Here is a 19,347-nt window from a genome sequence, read left to right as displayed (position 1 = left end):
GTAATTTTTCTAGGTACTTTTTTGATACAATTCTCCAAATTTCTACTCCCTGATGTAGTAAAGAGATTTCTGAAATGGTCCTCAATAAGTTTAAGAATCTCTTTTTCTCCTTGTACCCATCTTCCTTCTTAATCTTTTAATATCACAATTCTGTTTCTATCACGTCTTTGTAATGTAGTGGCATGAAAAAATTTTGTATTCTTATCTCCCCACTTAAGCCACTTTAATCTAGATCTTTGCCCCAAAAAATTTTCTTCTTGCTTCCATAAATGTGAAATGTTCTCTCTAATAAGATTAATTTTCTGTTGTTCTCGGTTCATCAGGTTAGATCTTTGCAAAAAAAAGCAATCTTTCTTTAAGCTTCTCTATCTCCTTATCAGCCCTCTTAAACTTCTTTTGACTCCGTCTACTCAACTCTTCTTTGCACTTATTTCTCTTTTTTATAAACCTATCCCAAGATCTAATCTCATTAGCATCCCTATCCAGCTTCTTTTTATAAGTTCTAAACACTCCTCGTGATCCGTTCAAAAAGCTTCAAACTTAAACTCCCTTTTACCTCTAGCTTTAGGTTCCATATCCACTACTAAGAGACTGTGGTCTGAGCTCATTGCTGGAATAGCCTTAAGAATGGCATTTGGAAACACTTCTCTCCATTCCTAATTAACTAGGACCCTATTTAATCTCTCTTTTGTAATGAACCCATTTTTAAGAGTGCTGAACCACGTAAATTTTCCACCTTTCAATTCAAGGTCCATAAGCTTATTAGCATCTACAAAACTCTTGAACACATCTAACTGTACTTTTGGTTTAGGATTAAGCCCTATCTTTTCCTCTTGTGTTAATATATCGTTAAAATCTCTGAAATACGCCTGTGACCCAATCAGACAGTTATTACTTACAGTGAGCTCCTTCCAAAGCTTCCTTCTTTGCTTAAACACTGGATTGCCATAAATAAAACACCCTTTCCAGCATTCTCCATTTGCTATATCAATGTCAGATTTAATATAGTTATCACACCACGAATAAACATTAATATTTATATTAGATTTCCAAAATAAACATAGTCCTCTGGACAAACTTTGGAGTTCTACACAAAAAAACTTATCAAAATGAAGCTTTTTCTTAATCGTATTAATCTTCACTTTATCAGCTTTAGTTTCCATCAAGAACACTATGGCCGGTTTAATCCGTTTACACAGATTAATAAGTTCAAGAATTGTCGAGGCGGCCAAAAGTCCACGAGAATTCCAACTTACAATACTCATGGCTAAGGGTGGAGCATGCCCGCCTCCTCAGTCATAGTATTGTCCCATGCCATAGTTTCTCCTTCTATATTTTTAGTGTTTACCAGCTTGTTTTCTCTTTCCATTTCGTTCTTCATCCTTTTGGTTACTTGCTCCTCACTCTCTGTAAGTAACTTATCCCATTCAACATTAGTGATCTAGAGCAACTCTTTGTCTTCTCTCTTTCTTTTCAGGTTCAATCCTATCTCCATACATCTTGCTAATTCTAACTTCCTTTTTGTTGGCTCCTAAATCCCTTAATTTCTGATTTTCAGGGATTCTATTGCACCATTCTTTTTCTACACCAGCCTCTTCCTCACTTAATACCCTTGCCTCCTGCATCCCCTTACTAACTCCTCCACTCCCTATACCTTCCGTACTACCAACCCCACTCCTCTCTGATTTCAATTTCTCCATACTCCTTTTCTTCCTCACACTTTTGCCACGTGCCTTTCCATCTTCCTCTTGCCCCTCTTCGCTACCATCCCTGAACCTTCTTCTTTCTGGATTTTCGAAAGCTTTAGTTTGAGGCACTTCCAATCCTTTCATGAATCTTAGTTTATTCGAATCCTAGCTTGCCATAACTCTCTGATTTTTGCATTCCTTGACTCCATGCCCAATCTTTCACAGTTCAAGCAGTAATGGTCTTGTAGCCTTTCATATTTAAAGTGGATCCAAGCATTAGGCAGATCATCTCTTTCGAGATAGAAACCTATTGGGAAGGGTTCAGCAACATCCAGAGCTATCTTAACTCTTAAGAAGGTTATCACCAGTTTAGTCTCTCTCCATGGATTCTCCACCTCTAAAACTAATCCCATCATATCTCCTATTACTTTTGTTGTATCCCTTTCCATTAACTCTAAGGGCACCCCACGAATTTGTACCCAAAAATCTATAAAATTATGCTTGACTTCAAATACTGATTGGCCCTTCATCCATTCTTGTAGCTTCAGCAAATATCCTTTAATGCTCCACGACCCACCATTAAGAACCTACTTTTCTTTATACTTGTCTTTGAAACTAAGCAGGAGCATATTTCTTCCAATTTCTGAGATAGCTAGTCCCTAGGGTTACCCCATATCCCCATAATAGTGTTCTTGCAAGCTTTTAAATTCATTTCTTTTTCAGTTATGAAATTTTCAATGAGATTTAGGCAATCCTCCTTGAAGCAGTGTTGTACATGATTTTCTATTCTGATTGTTTTACCTTCTATTGGCTCCATAGCTACAGCTCCTCTCACTTTCATATATGACATTCTTCCCACTTTGTGCAGACTGACAATGCTTCTATAGTGTGAAACTACACGTTGATGGGTGTTGGTAAAACTCCCTTAAGGAGAAACTCCTCCTAATAAAAAAGAACCAGACGTTCCTACAGATGACTCTCCTAGATGAAAGAAAGGTTTGTCCAGATGAGAGAATTTTTTGCAATATGGCTAGGGTTTTTCTTTATTTTTTTTATAACGAGGAAACTCTGTATTCTATGTACATTTTCTTTATATATTTGAGTCTCCACCAAAAATTAAAGGCCCAACAAAACCCACATTCTCCAAATCAAACTCGCATATAATCAACTCTGATCTTAATTAATTTATGAATAAAACTCTACATCCAAGAAAAATACTTAAACAAGTCTAACAAAGTTATTATAACAACTTTTCAAATTACGCGCCTCCTTCTCCTTCTCCATTTCCTTCTCATTCTCCTTCTCCTCCTCCTCGTCCTTCTTCTTCTTCTTCCAGATACTTCTTCTTCCTTCCTCCTCCTCCTCCTTCTTCTTCTTTCCCAATGTTATGTCTTCTTCTTTTTCTTTTTCTTTTTCGTTATCATCATCACCAATAACACCAACATTTTGCTAACATCTTTATTAATTTTGATTTTCTCTGATGCTATCATTAAAGAATTTTGGTTCTTTTCTTAGTTTATTTCGGTTCATTTGTGCGTTAATTGAGGTTCACTTGATGCTCTTGATAAGTATTGACCAATTTTTATATTCTTTAAGTAATTTTTTAACTGTTTGTTCAAATCTGAATCGAATTTGGTTCATTTATGAATTAAGTTAGGTTCACTTGATACTACTTTTAAGTATTTGATGACAAGTCATCATATACCTATTTTTCTATGCTTTTTCATACAAGAAATTGATAAATTGTGCTTAAATATTGAATGCTTTTATACTTAATTGGTATATTTCCTTGATCTTTTAATTTTATAAATCTTGTAGGAAATAAGAAGAAAAAGAAGCAAAAAAGCACAAAAAAGGAGAAAAAAAGAGCTTTGGGACACACTTTGAAGTTGGAGCACACTTTGGAGCCTTAGGCCACGCTTTTAAAAGCGTGGCCCATGACCAAATCAAAGAAGAAAGCAACCAGCACGCACACTGCCCTGCCCTTGCCAAGAGCAGGGCAATATCGTGATGCAAAGTGAGGTTGGAAGCAAAATTCGCTAAGTTAAAATCTGGGCGTTCACAACATGACCATGCCTACTTCAAAGGGCTATAACTTGAGCTACAGATGTCCAATTGATGTGCTTCCAGTTGCGTTGGAAAGCTGACATTCAGAGCTTTCCAACGATATATAGCAATCCATATTTGGCACACAATTGAGGCATGAGTGAAAGGCATCTTTAAGGGCCAAAAATAAGCGAAAATAAACCAAAGTGCTTCCACCAAGGTTCGAAGCTAGAGCCTCACTCCAAAGCAAGTAGCGCTCATTTTTCTGCTCTGCCCTCTTGGAGAGCAGGGCAATGTCGTGCTCTCTTCATGAAGAATCAAGGAAAATTGCTCCCCCAAATGCTTTCACCAAGGTTCGAACACAAGACCTCCAAGGAAGCCAAGCCTTATGCGTGAATTAGGTGCCAAGGAAACCAAGGAAAAATTGCAGCAACTTCCTCCACCAAGATTCGAACTTGGGACCTCACCCAATAACAAGGAAAGCGCTTCCCACAAGGAGGGCAGAGCAACATTCCTTGGTGCATGGCACGCACAATTTGGCACGGCCAGGTGCTTGGGCGCACATCCTTGGCGCATCACAACACGGGCAGGGAGGCAAGGCTTGGTGCATCATGGCAACATTGCCCTGCCCTCCACAAGGGCAGGGCAGCATCCTGAAGGTCTCTCCCAAAATTTGGCACGCTAGTTGGATCCTTACACAAGGCTTCCCTGCTCTGCCCTCCACAAGGGCAGGGTAGCCTCCTGGGAGCAACATGGGCCAAAATTCAACTAAAATTTCATTTAAATTCAATTCCTCTCCAAATTAAATCAAGGCCAACCAAACCCATTTCTCCTCAAATCCAAAGCAAGCAAAGCCCACATCATCACTCAAAGGCACATGGATCAATTAAATTAGGATTTTCATTTTTGTAATTTGTTTTAATTTCATTTTCATTTTTCATTTTGTAAAGCCTATATAAAGGCATCAATAGAGCTCCATTAGAAAAAAAAGGTTCGCTCCATTAGGGAGTAGTAGATAGCTCTCTCTTTTAAATTTTCCTTTCTGCTTAAATTTTGGATCAAGAATTGAAGGAATTCTGTTTCAATTCTCCATCTGAAATTCATTTGTGTTCTTCTGCATAATTGAGGAAATTGAGAAATTGGATCTGAAGTTTCTTTTACTGCTTTCATCTTTCTTCTCTTCTGCAAGTTGTCTTCTACTTTGATCAAGGAATGAATTGAGATCTAGACTTATTTTCTAGTCTCTATGATTTCCTGAGATTTTCAATTTTATTCTGCACTTAAGCTGAACTTAATTTCTGTTTGCTCCTTCAAGAAATTTTGCCTTGCTGTTTACATCTGCTGCTTTTATTTCATCTGCATTTTTACCTTTCTGTTTCTATTGCTTCTAATTTACTTTCAAGCACTTTAATCTCCCTGCAATTGTTCTAAGCTTGGATCTACTGCTTTCATTTAATTTCCAGCACCCTAGCCCCCTTTACATTTGATGCAATTTAGAATTCTTGCAATTTAAGTTTCAGCTATTTTACTTTCTTGTTCTTTAAGTTACTTGCAATTTTACTTTCTGCACTTTAATTTTCCTTGCTATTTACTTTCTGTTGGCTACACTTCATCCAAATTCACTTCAATGTTAGCTTGACTAAACTAATCACCCACTAAAATTGCTTGATCCATCAATCCCTGTGGGATCGACCTCACTCTAAGTGAGTTATTACTACTTGATGCGACCCGGTACACTTGCCGGTTGGATTTGTGTGTTGGAAATTTATTTTTCCGCAAAAACACCATCAGTATTCACTAAATATGTTATTCCTTAAGAATATGGTTCATCTCTTAGTTTAATTGAGTTCATTTGCATGTAAAAATGAATTAAAATGTATTTTTCTTACTGATTGAATGTTTATCAATATTTGTTCAAATCTGAACCAAATTCAGTTCATTTGTGAATTGAGTTAGGTTCACTTGATACTACTGTTAAGTATTCACCAAATCTGAGCCAAATTCAGTTTATTTCTGAATCTAAATGAACCTCAATTAAAAGGAGGAAAAGAAAAAACGCAGCAACAACAGCAACAATAAAAGAATGACAATTGAGAGAAAACATGCAAAGAAGAAGAAGGAATGCGAAAAAGAAGAAGGAGGAAGGCGAAAAAGAAGAAGAAGAAAGAATGCGAAGACAAAGAAGGAGGAAAGTGAAGAAGAAGAAAGAAGAACGCGAAGATGAAGACAAAGACGAAATTGAAATGCGCGTGTGTATATGCAGGTGTAATGAAAGTGATTTTTGTTGAGTTTGAACCTGCTTGGTTGGATTTGGATACAAAAATGCTTGGATGTGTAGTTGGGGTGTTAATTTATATAGTGTATATAAAAACTTTATCACTAAATTAATAATTAATATAAAATATAAGTTAAAATATAAAATATATATTAAAATAAGTTAAATAACATAAATAAAAATGTTAAAGGACTATCAAAATCTTATGAATTTGGTAATTAATTAATTACTAATATTTAAAAATATAAACTAAAAATATATTATTAAATTATTAGAATAAAAAATTTTAGTTAATGTCTAAAACTAATAATAAAAAATAATAAATTTTGATAAATTTTTTAAATATTTTTTTAATATATGATGATTATTTTTTGGTGACTAATTTTTTTTCTTTACATGTAGTGTTTTTATTTATCCAAATGATCATAGAGACTTTTCTCCTCACTCCATTTCGAACTTCCATATATATATATATATATATATATATCCTAAAAGGTTATGAAAAGCTATCTAAGAAACAACAACTAATTAAGAGAGAATTATTCATTATTCATGGGTTCCGAAGAAAAAATCAAGCTTCCGATTCTAAACTTCACCAAAGAAGATCTGAAGCTGGGAAGCAATTCCTGGTCATTTGCATGCGAGAGGGTGCGCAAAGCACTCGAAGAACATGGCTGCTTTGTAGTTGTGTTTGATAAAGTTTCTGACGAGCTTGAAAATGGTGTTTTCAATTCCATGAAGGAACTGTTTGATCTCCCAACAGAAACAAAAATGAGAAACAACTATGAGGGGATGCCCTTGAAAGGCTACGTTGGACAGATCCCCAAGATTCCTCTCCATGAAAGCATGGGCATAGATGAGGGAACAACGCTTCACAAGATTCAAGGCTTTGCTCAAAAACTGTGGCCCAATGGAAATCATCATTTCTGGTACTTACACATAATATAATAATGAAAAATGATGTATGATTATGAGAATTTATTATTTTTAGTTATCACTTAATCATTCATTCAATTTTTTTAGTTTAATTTTTTTAGTCTAGTAATTTAATAACATATTTTATTTTAAAATTTTAAATATTAATAATTAACTGATGACTAAAAATAATAAAATCCGATAGTGTTATCGTATTTTTTTATAATAATATCTTACTTTTTTTTTTACTTAGTCTTTACACTTATGTTAGGATGCGATAATAATCCGGTAATTTTTGAAATAATAAATTTTTCTAAAACAAAAAGATTGATAAAATAAAAAAATAAAAGTCTAATCACTTTGAATTAAGATAATGAACTCCTCCATGGATGATAATTATTATTTTTTTACTTTCTCACTCTTTTAATCTCTTTGTTTTTGAAGATATTTTTCTATTTCGAAAAATTAGAGAGACATATATTATTGTATAATAAGTATATTTTGAACACTTATAATACATGAAATAATCACACATTGAACCATTCTTCCAACACATAGCTAAGTTTGTATAAAAATACTCAACATACATGTTATTATCCTAATTAATTATTTCGTGTTATTGTTGACTTTTGTAGTAAGAATTTGTTTGAGTATGCAAAGATAGCAGAGGAATTGGATCGAATGGTAGCAAGAATGATATTTGAAAGTTATGGTCTAATGGAGGAGCATTATGAAGCATACATGGGGTCCACAAGTTATCTCCTAAGGTTGTTGGCACACAAATCACCAAAAGAGGTTGTTGAGGAGCCTCAACTGGGTTTGGTGTGTCACACTGACAAGAGCTTCACAACAATTCTTCACCAAAACCATGTCAATGGACTCATGGTGGAGACAAAAGATGGGAATTGGATCCATGTTGATTTTTCTTCTACTAATTCCTTTGTGGTCATGGCTGGCGATGGTTTAATGGTAATTAATTATCATTCACTTCCTTTCCCTAGTATATATATATATATATATAATAAAAAATTATTATTTTTATTATTTAAACTCAAAACTTTTTCATTAAAATCCAAATCATTACCATTTTATCTACTTCAATTTATATTATTTTTATACATATTGGATAAATAAAAAGTTAATATTTATTGATATACTAGTATATATATAGTTCAGTTGTTTTTATTTTCTCTTTACCAAAAATAAAATTAACTGAAAATGTTATTTTTAAAACATTCGTTTGAATTTGATATTATAATCAGTTTATGCAAAAAGGAAAATAAATTTTTATATTTTTTTTAAAAAAAAATTAAAGAGAGTGGCTTTAATTAATTATACCACATTAAAAAAAATGGCAATATGGTGTACAAGCAATACTAAATAACATACTACTATTATATAAATAAATACTATGTTAAATAAGAAAGACTAAAATGGCACCACTAGATACTACCATTATATAACCCACTGATTATAATGAAAGCACAGTAGTTTTTCTTGGTGATGATGTTTATATATGATCTTATTACTCTTTTGGTAGGCATGGAGCAATGAGAGAATCAAGTCACCGAACCATAAAGTTGTGATGAATTATAATAACAAGAATGAAACGAGGTACTCTCTTGGTTTGTTTGCCTTTTACAAAGGGATTCTTCAAGCACCTGAAAAGCTTATAGATGAAGAGCACCCTTTGAAGTATAAGCCATTTGATCATCTTGCATTACTGAACTTCAGTTACAGCGTTAACATTAAAGACTATTGTGGCATGTAATATAAATATTTTTCCTTCAAGGATTATTAGATAAATTGTGTGATATGTATTATATTCAGTAAGATGTCAAGTGTTTGAAATTAAATAATAAGTTATTCGTATGTTTATTTATGATTTTTTATACAAAAAATTATTTACTAAAAGTAATTAAATTAAAGTTACGAGATTTTGAGTCTAAAATCAATTAAAAAATTTATATAATTTTTATGATAATTAAATATTTTTTTATTTAAATTTTAAAGTTTATTACAACAGAAACGGAGGATAACGACGGTTTAATTGTCGATTTGCGGCGGTTTTATACTGCCGCTAAATATAACACCAGCGAAACTACAAACACAACATATAAGGGGATGGGAATGACATTCGGCAGTGGTTTCCAGCAACCCAAGCATAACTGCAGCAAATCAATTAATTTGCGTTGGTTGGATAAACCGCCGCAAATCGACAAGAGAGATTTAGCCATATTATTTGCGACGTATTTCAACCGCCGCTATTTGCTCACTAACAAGAAAAAGCGTATTTTTCGACGCAAAAAATCGATGGCTATCTCTCCCATCGATATTTTTCGACGGCTTGAAGTTGATATTTATAAAAAAAATAATTAAAAATAAAATTATAAAATTGACGGCAGCGTTGTCGATTTTTTTATGATGCATTAGACCACTTTTAAACTATTGTCATATTGGCAACGAATTACTGGGTGAAAATACTTTTATTTTAAAATCGACGAGCATGGTGTCTATTTTTATATTTAAATTATCAACAATTTTTCTGTCGATAAATTTGAACGGTCTAGATTGCTTTCTAACATTAAATAAATTGTGTGGATTTAATATATAAAATAGACACTAAAGACGTTTTTTTTCAAATTAAAATCGACAAATATACTGTCGATTTTTAAAATCGACGGACATGGCGTCTATTTTTATATTTAAAATATCAACAACTTTTCCGTCGATAAATTTGAACGGTCTAGATTGTTTTCTAAAATTAAATAAATGCTGTGGATTTAATATATAAATAGATACTAAAGACGTTGCTTTTTTTTCAAATTAAAATCGACAACTATACCGTCGATTTTTACTGCTTAAAATACCAACCCTCATTTTACCCCCAAATAAACCCCGTGCCCACTTCCCGCCTCCAATTTTAGAAACACAATTTTACCCCCAAATTCCTCACCAACCCTCATTTTATCCTTTTCTTTTCTGCATTCGAGCGTATTAGGAACAATATTGTTAATTTCCTCACCAACCCTCATTCTCCGCTTCTGGCGTGACGGTTGCGCTGCGTCACTCCGTTTGCTCTCGCCGCCTGTCGCTCATTCCCATATCAATTTGATTTGAACCCTTCTCATCGATTCATTATTTCTGGTGATTAATTTTCGTTTTTGTTTTTGTTTGTTGAAGGCTGATGTGGATGCAGAGATAGCGCAAGCTGTAGTACCAAAGAAGAGGACGTTCAAGATGTTCAGTTTCAGAGGCGTGGATCTCGATGCACTCTTGGACATGTCCACCGATGAACTCGTTAAGCTCTTTATTATTCGTGCTCGCAGAAGGTACATGTGTGAAACATTTGCATTTGGATTTTGCATTTATGTGTTGAAGTTTTTAATTGTTTTTTGCTGTTGCAGGTTTCAGCGCGGTTTGACTCGTAAGCCTATGGCACTCATCAAGAAGCTACGTAAGGCGGTGAGTTTTCTATTTTATTTTTGTTTGAATGTTATTGATTTGTTATCTTTCTATATAATTGGCTTCAATTTTGATTGTACCCTGCTAAGCATGAATAGTGTGATTGTTTTTTCTTGATGTATTATGTGTTTATCTCTTTTATACTTGTAAAATATGCAAAGTTATGTTCTGTTATATTCTGTTTGCAATTAGAGGGTGATTTAAGCTTTATAAAATAGGAGGAGGGGAGTGAAATATGATATTGGTGGGGACGTGGGAGAGTGGAATATGATATTCAAGACCACGTTATTTAGGGGCTGTGGGGCCCATTTAGGTTAGTAAGTAAGAACTAAGAAGATGCACTAAAGCTTAGCTTAGTCTTCATAAAAACTATTTAGTATTAACATCTACGGAAGTTGCTTTAATGCTGCTGCTGCTGCAATATCTAGTCTAGTCTTTATCATTTAAATTTGGAGGAAGAGATTACTCATTGTTGTTGGTTAAGTTTTTATCAACAACCAAAACTATTTGAAAGGTTAAGAAATACATTCAGACTGACTTCTAAAACAAAAATTTTGTGGACAGCTAGCATGGTTAGTTAGTTAAGTTAAGGTTTTGCTATCCAGTGCTGCTTAAGGAGCCAAAATTGAGTTTTGACATGCTTATTGCATTGAAAAGTTAGACATTTTTGTTTGACTCTTTAAGAAATGCCCTGCTTTAGTTAGCAAAACTTTTTTGAATGATCCTTTTTTAATGTTTTCAGATTTTTTTTAAAACTACAACAGAGCAAATGTAATCAAACTCGAGAGTTCATCTAAACTCGTGGAGCTTAGGTAATTTCGAATCTAGAAACTCAGCTATAAGTTTACCATAAAAATTAAACTCAATTTGAGAATCTAAACTCATAAACTCATGAAACTTTGAGGTTGCTCGAGAGTTTGATAACTTTACATGAAAAACAAAAGTCTTCCTCACATAATAGGTTTGGGAACAATGCTAGTTTCTCAGATTGAACTTATTTTAGAAATAAATGTGACTGCAATGCAGATTCCTTGCTATTTTCATTCCAAGTACAAGTCAAAGATATCTAGCACCTATACTGAAATTGATAGGTATCTTTGGATTATTTTTATATTTGATGATGTATCATAATGTTTATCATTTTGACATGCTTCTGTTTGGGTTTATATGTACAAAGTATAAACAGAAGGTTTGTTTTGTGAAACTCAGTTTCTAAAGTTGGTGTTGAACTGATTAGAAAAATTATCTAGGCACATCTTGCAAAATTCCTTATGGCCATGGATCCATTTATAGATTCTTCAGCCAAGATGTTGTAAAAGTTGGGGATATCATCATCAAAGACCAAGTTAGTATTTTACCCTCTTTATTTTATTTTCTTTCAAACTGTGTTATTAAGTTTCATATGCTTTCTTTTAAAATACAAAGAATATTTCAAATCTCATATATTCATAGTTTAACAAGCATAAGCTAGTAAAAAATAATTCAATAAAGACAACCTATTGCTCTATGATGCAATGAAATGCTACTTGTCACCTAAGATTAAAATCTAAGAAAAAGTGCCAACATTATTCATAAAGAAAATGAGGAATTCAGATTCAGAATAGTAATGTCTAGCACAGCACAAACCAAAATAACAATTATCACATATTTTCAGAGATTCATTAGAGCAACACAAGTACTTAGATAAATAACTCGAGTAGATAGCATCTTGTGCAACTCAATTAGCCCCACGACTGCTACAATCCCATAACAAAGGGAGCTAGTATTTTCAACTTTTATTTCCATGAATGTGAATTTCTTAGGATGACACAATATCATCTTTAGAGCAGCATATGAACCAGAATATCATAGTTTTTTATGTATAGAGCATACACAGCCACAAAATATTATTTTTATTTCGAACTGTGTTATTAAGTTTTATATGCATTGACAGATGGGTGCTTTCCATTCTCCAGGTATTCGCTAAAAGTACAAAGGAAGGATCATTGGCCCTTCTAGCTTTGCATGATGATGGGATACTTGGACTTGGATTCGAAGATATTTCAATTGGAGAAGTCACACCAGTGTGGTAACTTTTGTTTATTTGAGTGTTTCAATAATTCACATATTTCTTCATTTTTCTCTTATCATATAGTTATTAAACAATATTGCATGATTAGTGGTGTGACTAGTTTAAAGTACGATTCTTCAAAAGAGTGATTAGTTCTATGAATACAGGTACAATATGATAGATCAAGGGTACATATATCAAAATGTTTTCTCTCTTTGGCTAAATAAAGATCCAAAGGCAAAGATAGGGGGTGAGATTGTCTTTGGTGGTATTAATTCGAGGCATTTTAGAGGTGAACACACTTATGTTCCAATATCTCAAAAGGGTTACTGGCAGGTTAATTCCAAATTTAGAACTTCATCTCTAATACTCCTCATCAACCATGTCAATATTAACTTTTTCTCTTGTACCTTTAGATTGATGTTGGAGATGTTCTACCTGCAAATAGATCAAGAAATTCTCTTATATTTATATGATCACTAGCAAGATATTTAAGCTATATGCATTGTTTATTTTACTATTTCTTATGTTTATGATTGGATATGAATACTATGTTTCAAGATATTATAATAGTTACTAAACATTGTATCTTATTTGTAAGTTACCTATCTATTGCTAAGTTTTCTAGGAAAGGCTATTCAAAAAGAGGAAGAAGAAGAAGAAAAAGAAGAACCTCCGTATGCGAATTCGGAAGAAGAAGGAGGAGGAGGAGGAGAAGAAGAAGAAAAACTTGCGTGTGCGAATTTGGAAGAAGAAGAAGACATAGTAATTGTGGATTCAAGAATCTCTTCAATTGCTAGTCCAACTGTATGATATCATACATAGTAATTTTTTGTATTTTAATGCATCTTTTTCTTTTTTCTTTTACTTTGGCATCTTTCTCTTACTAGTTATTTATTTTGTCTTGAGTCTTTATGTTAGAGAATTATTTATTATTTTTATAAGTTTGTAAACTCATTATCTAATATTTAGTATAAATTTTATTTTTATATTTAAAAGTTTATTTTGTCTTATTATCTAATATTCTATATACATTTTATTTCTATATTTAAAAATTTATTTGCATTATTGGTTTACTATTTTTTAAATAAAAAAATAATTAAAACATATAACTATTAAAATTGACGGTTACGTTGTTGCTTTTTAAATTTAAAATAGACAAAAAAAACAAAATATAGACAAAGAATTTGTCGGTATCTAAATAATTAAATCGACGGAAACTGTGTCGATTTTATTAATCAAATATCTACGGCTATGTTGTCGATTTTATTAAGCATATTATAGACGAAAATATTGTTGATTTTATTGAATCAAATATCGACGGCAATGTTGTCGATTTTAATAAGAAGGTAAAATTCTTAAACTCATATTATAGACAGAAACACTGTCGATTTTATTAAATTATTATCGACGGCCAGGCAAGCCGTTGATTATATTAGAATTTTGAAAAATCGACAAGCTTAATAGCAACTACCACAGCCATCTATTTTGCCGTCGAATTTTAATATTATCGACGGCTTAGCTGTCGATTTGGCCGTCGATTTTAACGATGTTTCTTGTAGTGGCTTCCTCTGTTTTATATGGTTTTTATTTGCACTTTTATTAGCCATATTATTTAAATCGACGCTTTTTTTTAATTCTAAAATTTTATTTTGATTTATTTTATTAACCTGGGAGTATTTCTTAATCGTATGGAGTAATTTTTTATTTTAAAAATCTTATCGTTATCCTCTAAAAATCTATATTACAGGCAAAAAACTCAAGAATATTTAACTGTAAAAAAAACTAACATATTTATTGTAATATCAATAAAGTATTTCAATAGTCACCTAAAAAGTAAAGTATTTGGATAATAATTAATGCTGCATAGTAACATAAACAAAACATATACTGAAAAATAAACTATCACATATATCCTAATTTCTATTTCCCGCCATGTCCATTCAAAGAATTCATTTGTTCAGTGATGTCTAGTGGCAGCTTCACACCTTGCTGTTGGACTACATAACTCAGCACACTCTCTAATGCCTGTCTCTTCGTTTTCTCTGCTGCTATTTTATCCTCTATTGCCTTCCTTTTCAATTTTTCTGCTGCTACTTCATCCTCCACTGCCTTCCTTCTCAATTTCTCGGCCGTCACCTCTGCCTGTAATTCAAAAAGCATCCTTTGGGCCTCTTCTGTTTGAGCTTTATCCACTGGCGGCTGCGAACTCGGATGAAAGAGTTGACTTGGTGTCGGCCCGAAGCCTATGCCACGCACTCTACCCAAGCACTCTTTACCGAGAGCCTGGGCAAGGGAATTATTTTCAGACAATATTTTCGTAGTTTCATCCAGCTGCTCAATCTCAGATATTTTTCCTACAGACGTAAATAACCATACACAATCACACTAGGAATATAGCATACTCAAGACATTTTAATAATTAAACCTAACATGTAACAACATAAATGATCAATTATACTTACAGCAATTCTCTGCGCTTCTTCATGTATGTAGGTGCCATCACGTCCTTTGTGCTTTAGGATCCATATTTCTCCCCTACCAACTCTCCTCCCTTGTTTTTGTGTCTGTGACAATACAGTTTATACCATAAGTTTCACTTATTTAATTTTCTCCAATAATTTTTTCTTGTTCTACTCTATAAATAAATCCAAACTACATACCAACCAATTTATTTTACCTCAATCGGTTAAGTATCTAATGATTGCTCCATTTAATTTTCAAGGATTGAGTAATTGATTATCCCTAAATAGTAAATTTATTTTAATAGCTCCGGCATTTATTTTTTGGAAATCAGCATCACTTGTCAATTCCTTATCAATCAAAACTGAATAATGATTCGCTTAAAAAAAAGAGAATTATTCGAGACAATGATAGGCACCTATACTTGATTTTAAATTTATATTACCTCTTCTTCCCTTGCCCTAGCCAAGCTTTTAGAACTTCCAGTGTGCGTGTAAAGTTGCTTCTTTCGATTCAGCGCGTTTCGCTTGCACTTCGCCTATTATGTCATCAACAGTAACATAGGTTAGAAACAGAATGATTACATACGAGTGTACCATAAATAGTTAAATGTTCTTATATTTCTCTTTTACTTTGGTGTATTATTTATATATACGTTATTTTTCTCTTTCTTTGAAAAGTAATGTATATAACTCCAAAAAAGCTTATATACAATAAAGTAATCTCTAAGACTGAAAATTAGTTGGTATTATATGCGTTTATTTGGAACCTAGGTGGATTAAAGACAAGGGCTACTTAAAAAATGGGGTACCTTTGTTGCAAGATCATTACGATAATAAATGAACCACCTCCAATGCTCTCTAGGAATTCCCTCCGGGTGGTTGTCAAGATTCTGCTCAAGTGTCCTTGTTGGTTTGTAATGTGAGTCATACAGCCTCCCATTTGTATCCTTCCATGACCTCCCCATTTGTTGCAAAAATATTTTCTTGATTCTACCATTGCTATCTTCCTGAAAGTGGAACATTTCCTGCGACGACAATGTCCAACTGTAAGTAATTGTAAGTTGAAAGGTTTGATATAATTAAACAATTCCGAAAGTTATTACCTTTATGCAATCATCATAAACCCTGTCTTTGTCCTACACCTTTGCCCAACTTTTCTCACAGATAGAAAATTTGCTGTAATAAAAACCCAACGCTCCTAGAATGCCACTCAACAGGCCAGCTCCATCTCAGACTGCTTGCAGTTCCTCGTTGAACCTCAGTATGATCTTGCTACCATTAAGAGACCGCTCCAAAGCCTCCCTCACACTCATTTTAGCTTGCTCGACTATTCCATTAGAATCTATAAAACAAAATCTTATTTTATGTGTCCAATGTACCCAACATGTGAGAAACATAACAATATCATTAGCTAATCAATTAAAAAGTCATATGGTTCAACACTTGTTACCAATGAGATCAACATTCCAAAACTCAGTAGCCTTTTGTTCTTTGCACTTTTCAGCATCAGAAGTAGCAAACATCCTGTCAATGTGTTCGTCAAATGAATCTACCTCGTTCGCCTTTAGGTCCATGTCTTCATTGTACGGTTCTGTCACTTGTACACCGTTAGCGGTCTGTAGCTCAGGTCTTGGTTCACTTCGGGGCGGACAAAAGGGTTGGAGAGGAGCCGCTGCGGAGACAACACCATTACTAAGGGGAAGGGGGATGAGCCAATCATCGTCAGCAAAAGGTGAAGACGTAGGAGGTGCAGCTGGAGGTTGCTGACGTGGTGGCACCACTCTTGTGCCTTTCGTGTAGCGAGCTTTCTTGGTCATCTTAAAATCCTAGTATAAACATATGTAGCATGCCAAAAAACATTAGTTAATCTTAGACTAATAGAATAATTAACAAACAAATAACTGTTGATTCTCTTTCACCTTTTGTGTTGATTAAATTCCCATACTTAAACAGTGGATATTAATTAAAATTATATACATTTACAGCTTGTTAATACAACTACCGCATCTTAGGCTAATAAGATTACTCGCATTATAACTATATCACAGGATAGTAAATAACATTATATATACGTACATATATTAATTATATAAAAGGAACCTTTTTTCCCAAATGATCCAACTACATATAAATTAAAAAAGCAAAAGCCAAAGGCAAACGTGTATCTAGAGGAGGAAACTAATAAGGAAAATAGGACATTCTATTGCAACAATGAAACTTAGTTGACGGTGCACAAAAAAATTATCATTAGTTTTTCTAATTCTCTATTTGCATGAGCAACATCTACTCCGTTAAATTCTTAATTACCATTATTAATATTCCTACTTCTCAGTGGTGTAACAATTTTAGATATTTTTAATTAAAAAACTATGATTAAAGTTAACAGTCATCATTACCCATGTGAAAAAATAAATCAAAAATTAATTCAATAAATCAGAGGCTATATTTTTGAATTTTTTTCTAGTTACAATGAAGATATGAACATGCAACCCCCTAGACCATCAAATATTATGCAATATTTCCCACTAGTTATGCAATGAAAGAATTTTTTTCTTTTCCTTCTGATTTTTAATTAGATTGTGATATCTGGCTTTGAGCATTCTATATGCATGTCTCCTGATCAATGATCATCTCATGTTGCCTAAAAGGAGACATTATTAATCATAAAAGAATTAAAGAAGCACAAAACTAGCTACTTTGACAAGATGACAGACATAGCTCCTTAATCAAAGGGTTATTATTAATTGTGAGGTTAATGTATAAAATCCGGTCAAACCGTAATTAAGTAAATAATAAATTAAGTAGGAGCAAATATGGTTAGAAAATTTAGCAATCAGAATTTGATAATTTAAAAATGATATTTGTACTCAGTGAATTTTTCTGAGTCAGAAAACATAAGTTTCTACGTAAAAATATGCACTAAAAATTTGACCGGCAATACCGGCTGAGATCTATCCGGTACTGCAGCTGAATAAATTAATTATAAGTGAATAAGGTTAAGAAATGAGCAATTATAATTTTGGAAGCTAGAAATATTTAAAATACGATTTAAACTCTAATCTTAAAGGTTTCGGCCCAAAATTAGGTCAACGGGCAAAAATAAGTGAACCGGGCCCAAAGAAAGGGGTTTGTGGCACAACTATGGAGAAGAGAGGAAGGAGAGAGAAAATCCTAACTCCACAAAACTTCAAATCACCATAACTTTCTCTCCGAAACTCCGATTGATGAGCCGTTTGTGGCCACGCATTGCTCTTCTCATCATCTTTGATTCTATCTAGTTATTGTGGTAAGTATTTTATTTATCTCTTCCCAGTTTTTGAAATTTTTCATTGTTACACGTTTTTGAATAGTTAGTGTTAAAATCTTGTGATTTCGATTGTTTAGGGATACTCTAACATGAATTCTAAGTGGGTTCTACCCCTATTTCATATGGGCTAAGGTAAAAAGTGCCCAAACCCTTGTGATTTATCAATGAACCCTAGGTTGATTATATGTGTGAAAATTGATTATGTTAGAGTATTGGTTGATTTTGGTGCACAATTGTGAGGTTGGTGTTGCTTGTGGAGCTTTGGTGAGGCTTGGAGCTAAGGGTTGGTGGAGACTTCCAAGAATAAGCTCAATTATTTTGGCTACAAGAGGTACAATTTAAGTTTCATTTAAGTACCATGTGGTGTGATGAGAATTCCTAGGCTAGATGACCCTAGGATTACATTTGGATTGTGTAAATGGTTGGTACTAAAATGTATAGTTGATATGCAATGTAAATTAATGATTGGGTTGAGAATTGTGTGAATTGTATGTTTGGTGTGTTGAAAAATTGATAAATTGGATAATGAATATTAGTTTGTGGAACATGTATTTAAATTGTGAATTTGGGCCGGAGGCCGTGAATCTTGGGCTGGAGGCCGGAAAGAAGTAAGGAGGTAAGTGATGTGTGTATTGTGTGATGTCATATGAGATTAAAGGGAATTATGATTGTTGTTATTTGGTTACAAGGGATTGTATGGATTATGTGGTTATTGGTTTAAAGGGAGGAATTGATGTCTTTGTTGATAATGCACGTGAGTTGTATATGATGATATAGGCTTATATGTATTGGGTGTTGATGAAATTGGTATTGTTGGAACTTGAGATGTGGAATGAAATATATGATATGGTATTTTGTTTGAAATTGAGTTATTTGATTGAGATTGGTCAAATTGGTGGATTAGTAGATTGTGAATTAAATGAGAATATTGAAAATATGAGTTGAGGAGGCTTGAGGTTGATTTGGTAAGTTTTGGTTGGTTTTGAAAAGGTTTGAAATTTGTTTGTGTTGAAAATTTAGTTTTCTTAGTATTTATGAAAGTTGTGATTTGGGCCTACTTTAACAGAGCGTAACTTGTCCCCGGATCCCCGATTTGTATCAAACTTGTTTAGAAGTAAAATTGGATCTGAGATGTT

At 33.2% G+C, this 19,347-nt stretch overlaps 1 protein-coding gene across 1 annotated transcript; it reads left to right on the top strand.

Annotated features, from left to right (window-relative positions):
• Positions 1-6,501: 6,501 nt before the first annotated feature.
• Positions 6,502-8,806, top strand: LOC130961522 (2-oxoglutarate-dependent dioxygenase AOP3). The gene is made up of 3 exons (XM_057887455.1): positions 6,502-6,938; positions 7,560-7,893; positions 8,465-8,806. The coding sequence occupies exons 1-3, from the start codon at positions 6,562-6,564 to the stop codon at positions 8,693-8,695; spliced, it is 942 nt and encodes a 313-aa protein (XP_057743438.1). The 5' UTR covers positions 6,502-6,561; the 3' UTR covers positions 8,696-8,806.
• The last annotated feature ends 10,541 nt before the right edge of the window (positions 8,807-19,347 follow it).

The sequence above is a fragment of the Arachis stenosperma genome, chromosome 2, assembly GCF_014773155.1.
Source record: "Arachis stenosperma cultivar V10309 chromosome 2, arast.V10309.gnm1.PFL2, whole genome shotgun sequence".
Taxonomy (NCBI): domain Eukaryota; kingdom Viridiplantae; phylum Streptophyta; class Magnoliopsida; order Fabales; family Fabaceae; genus Arachis; species Arachis stenosperma.
The sequence above is the reverse complement of the archived record's forward strand: the minus strand, read 5'-3'. Positions and strand labels throughout refer to the sequence as shown.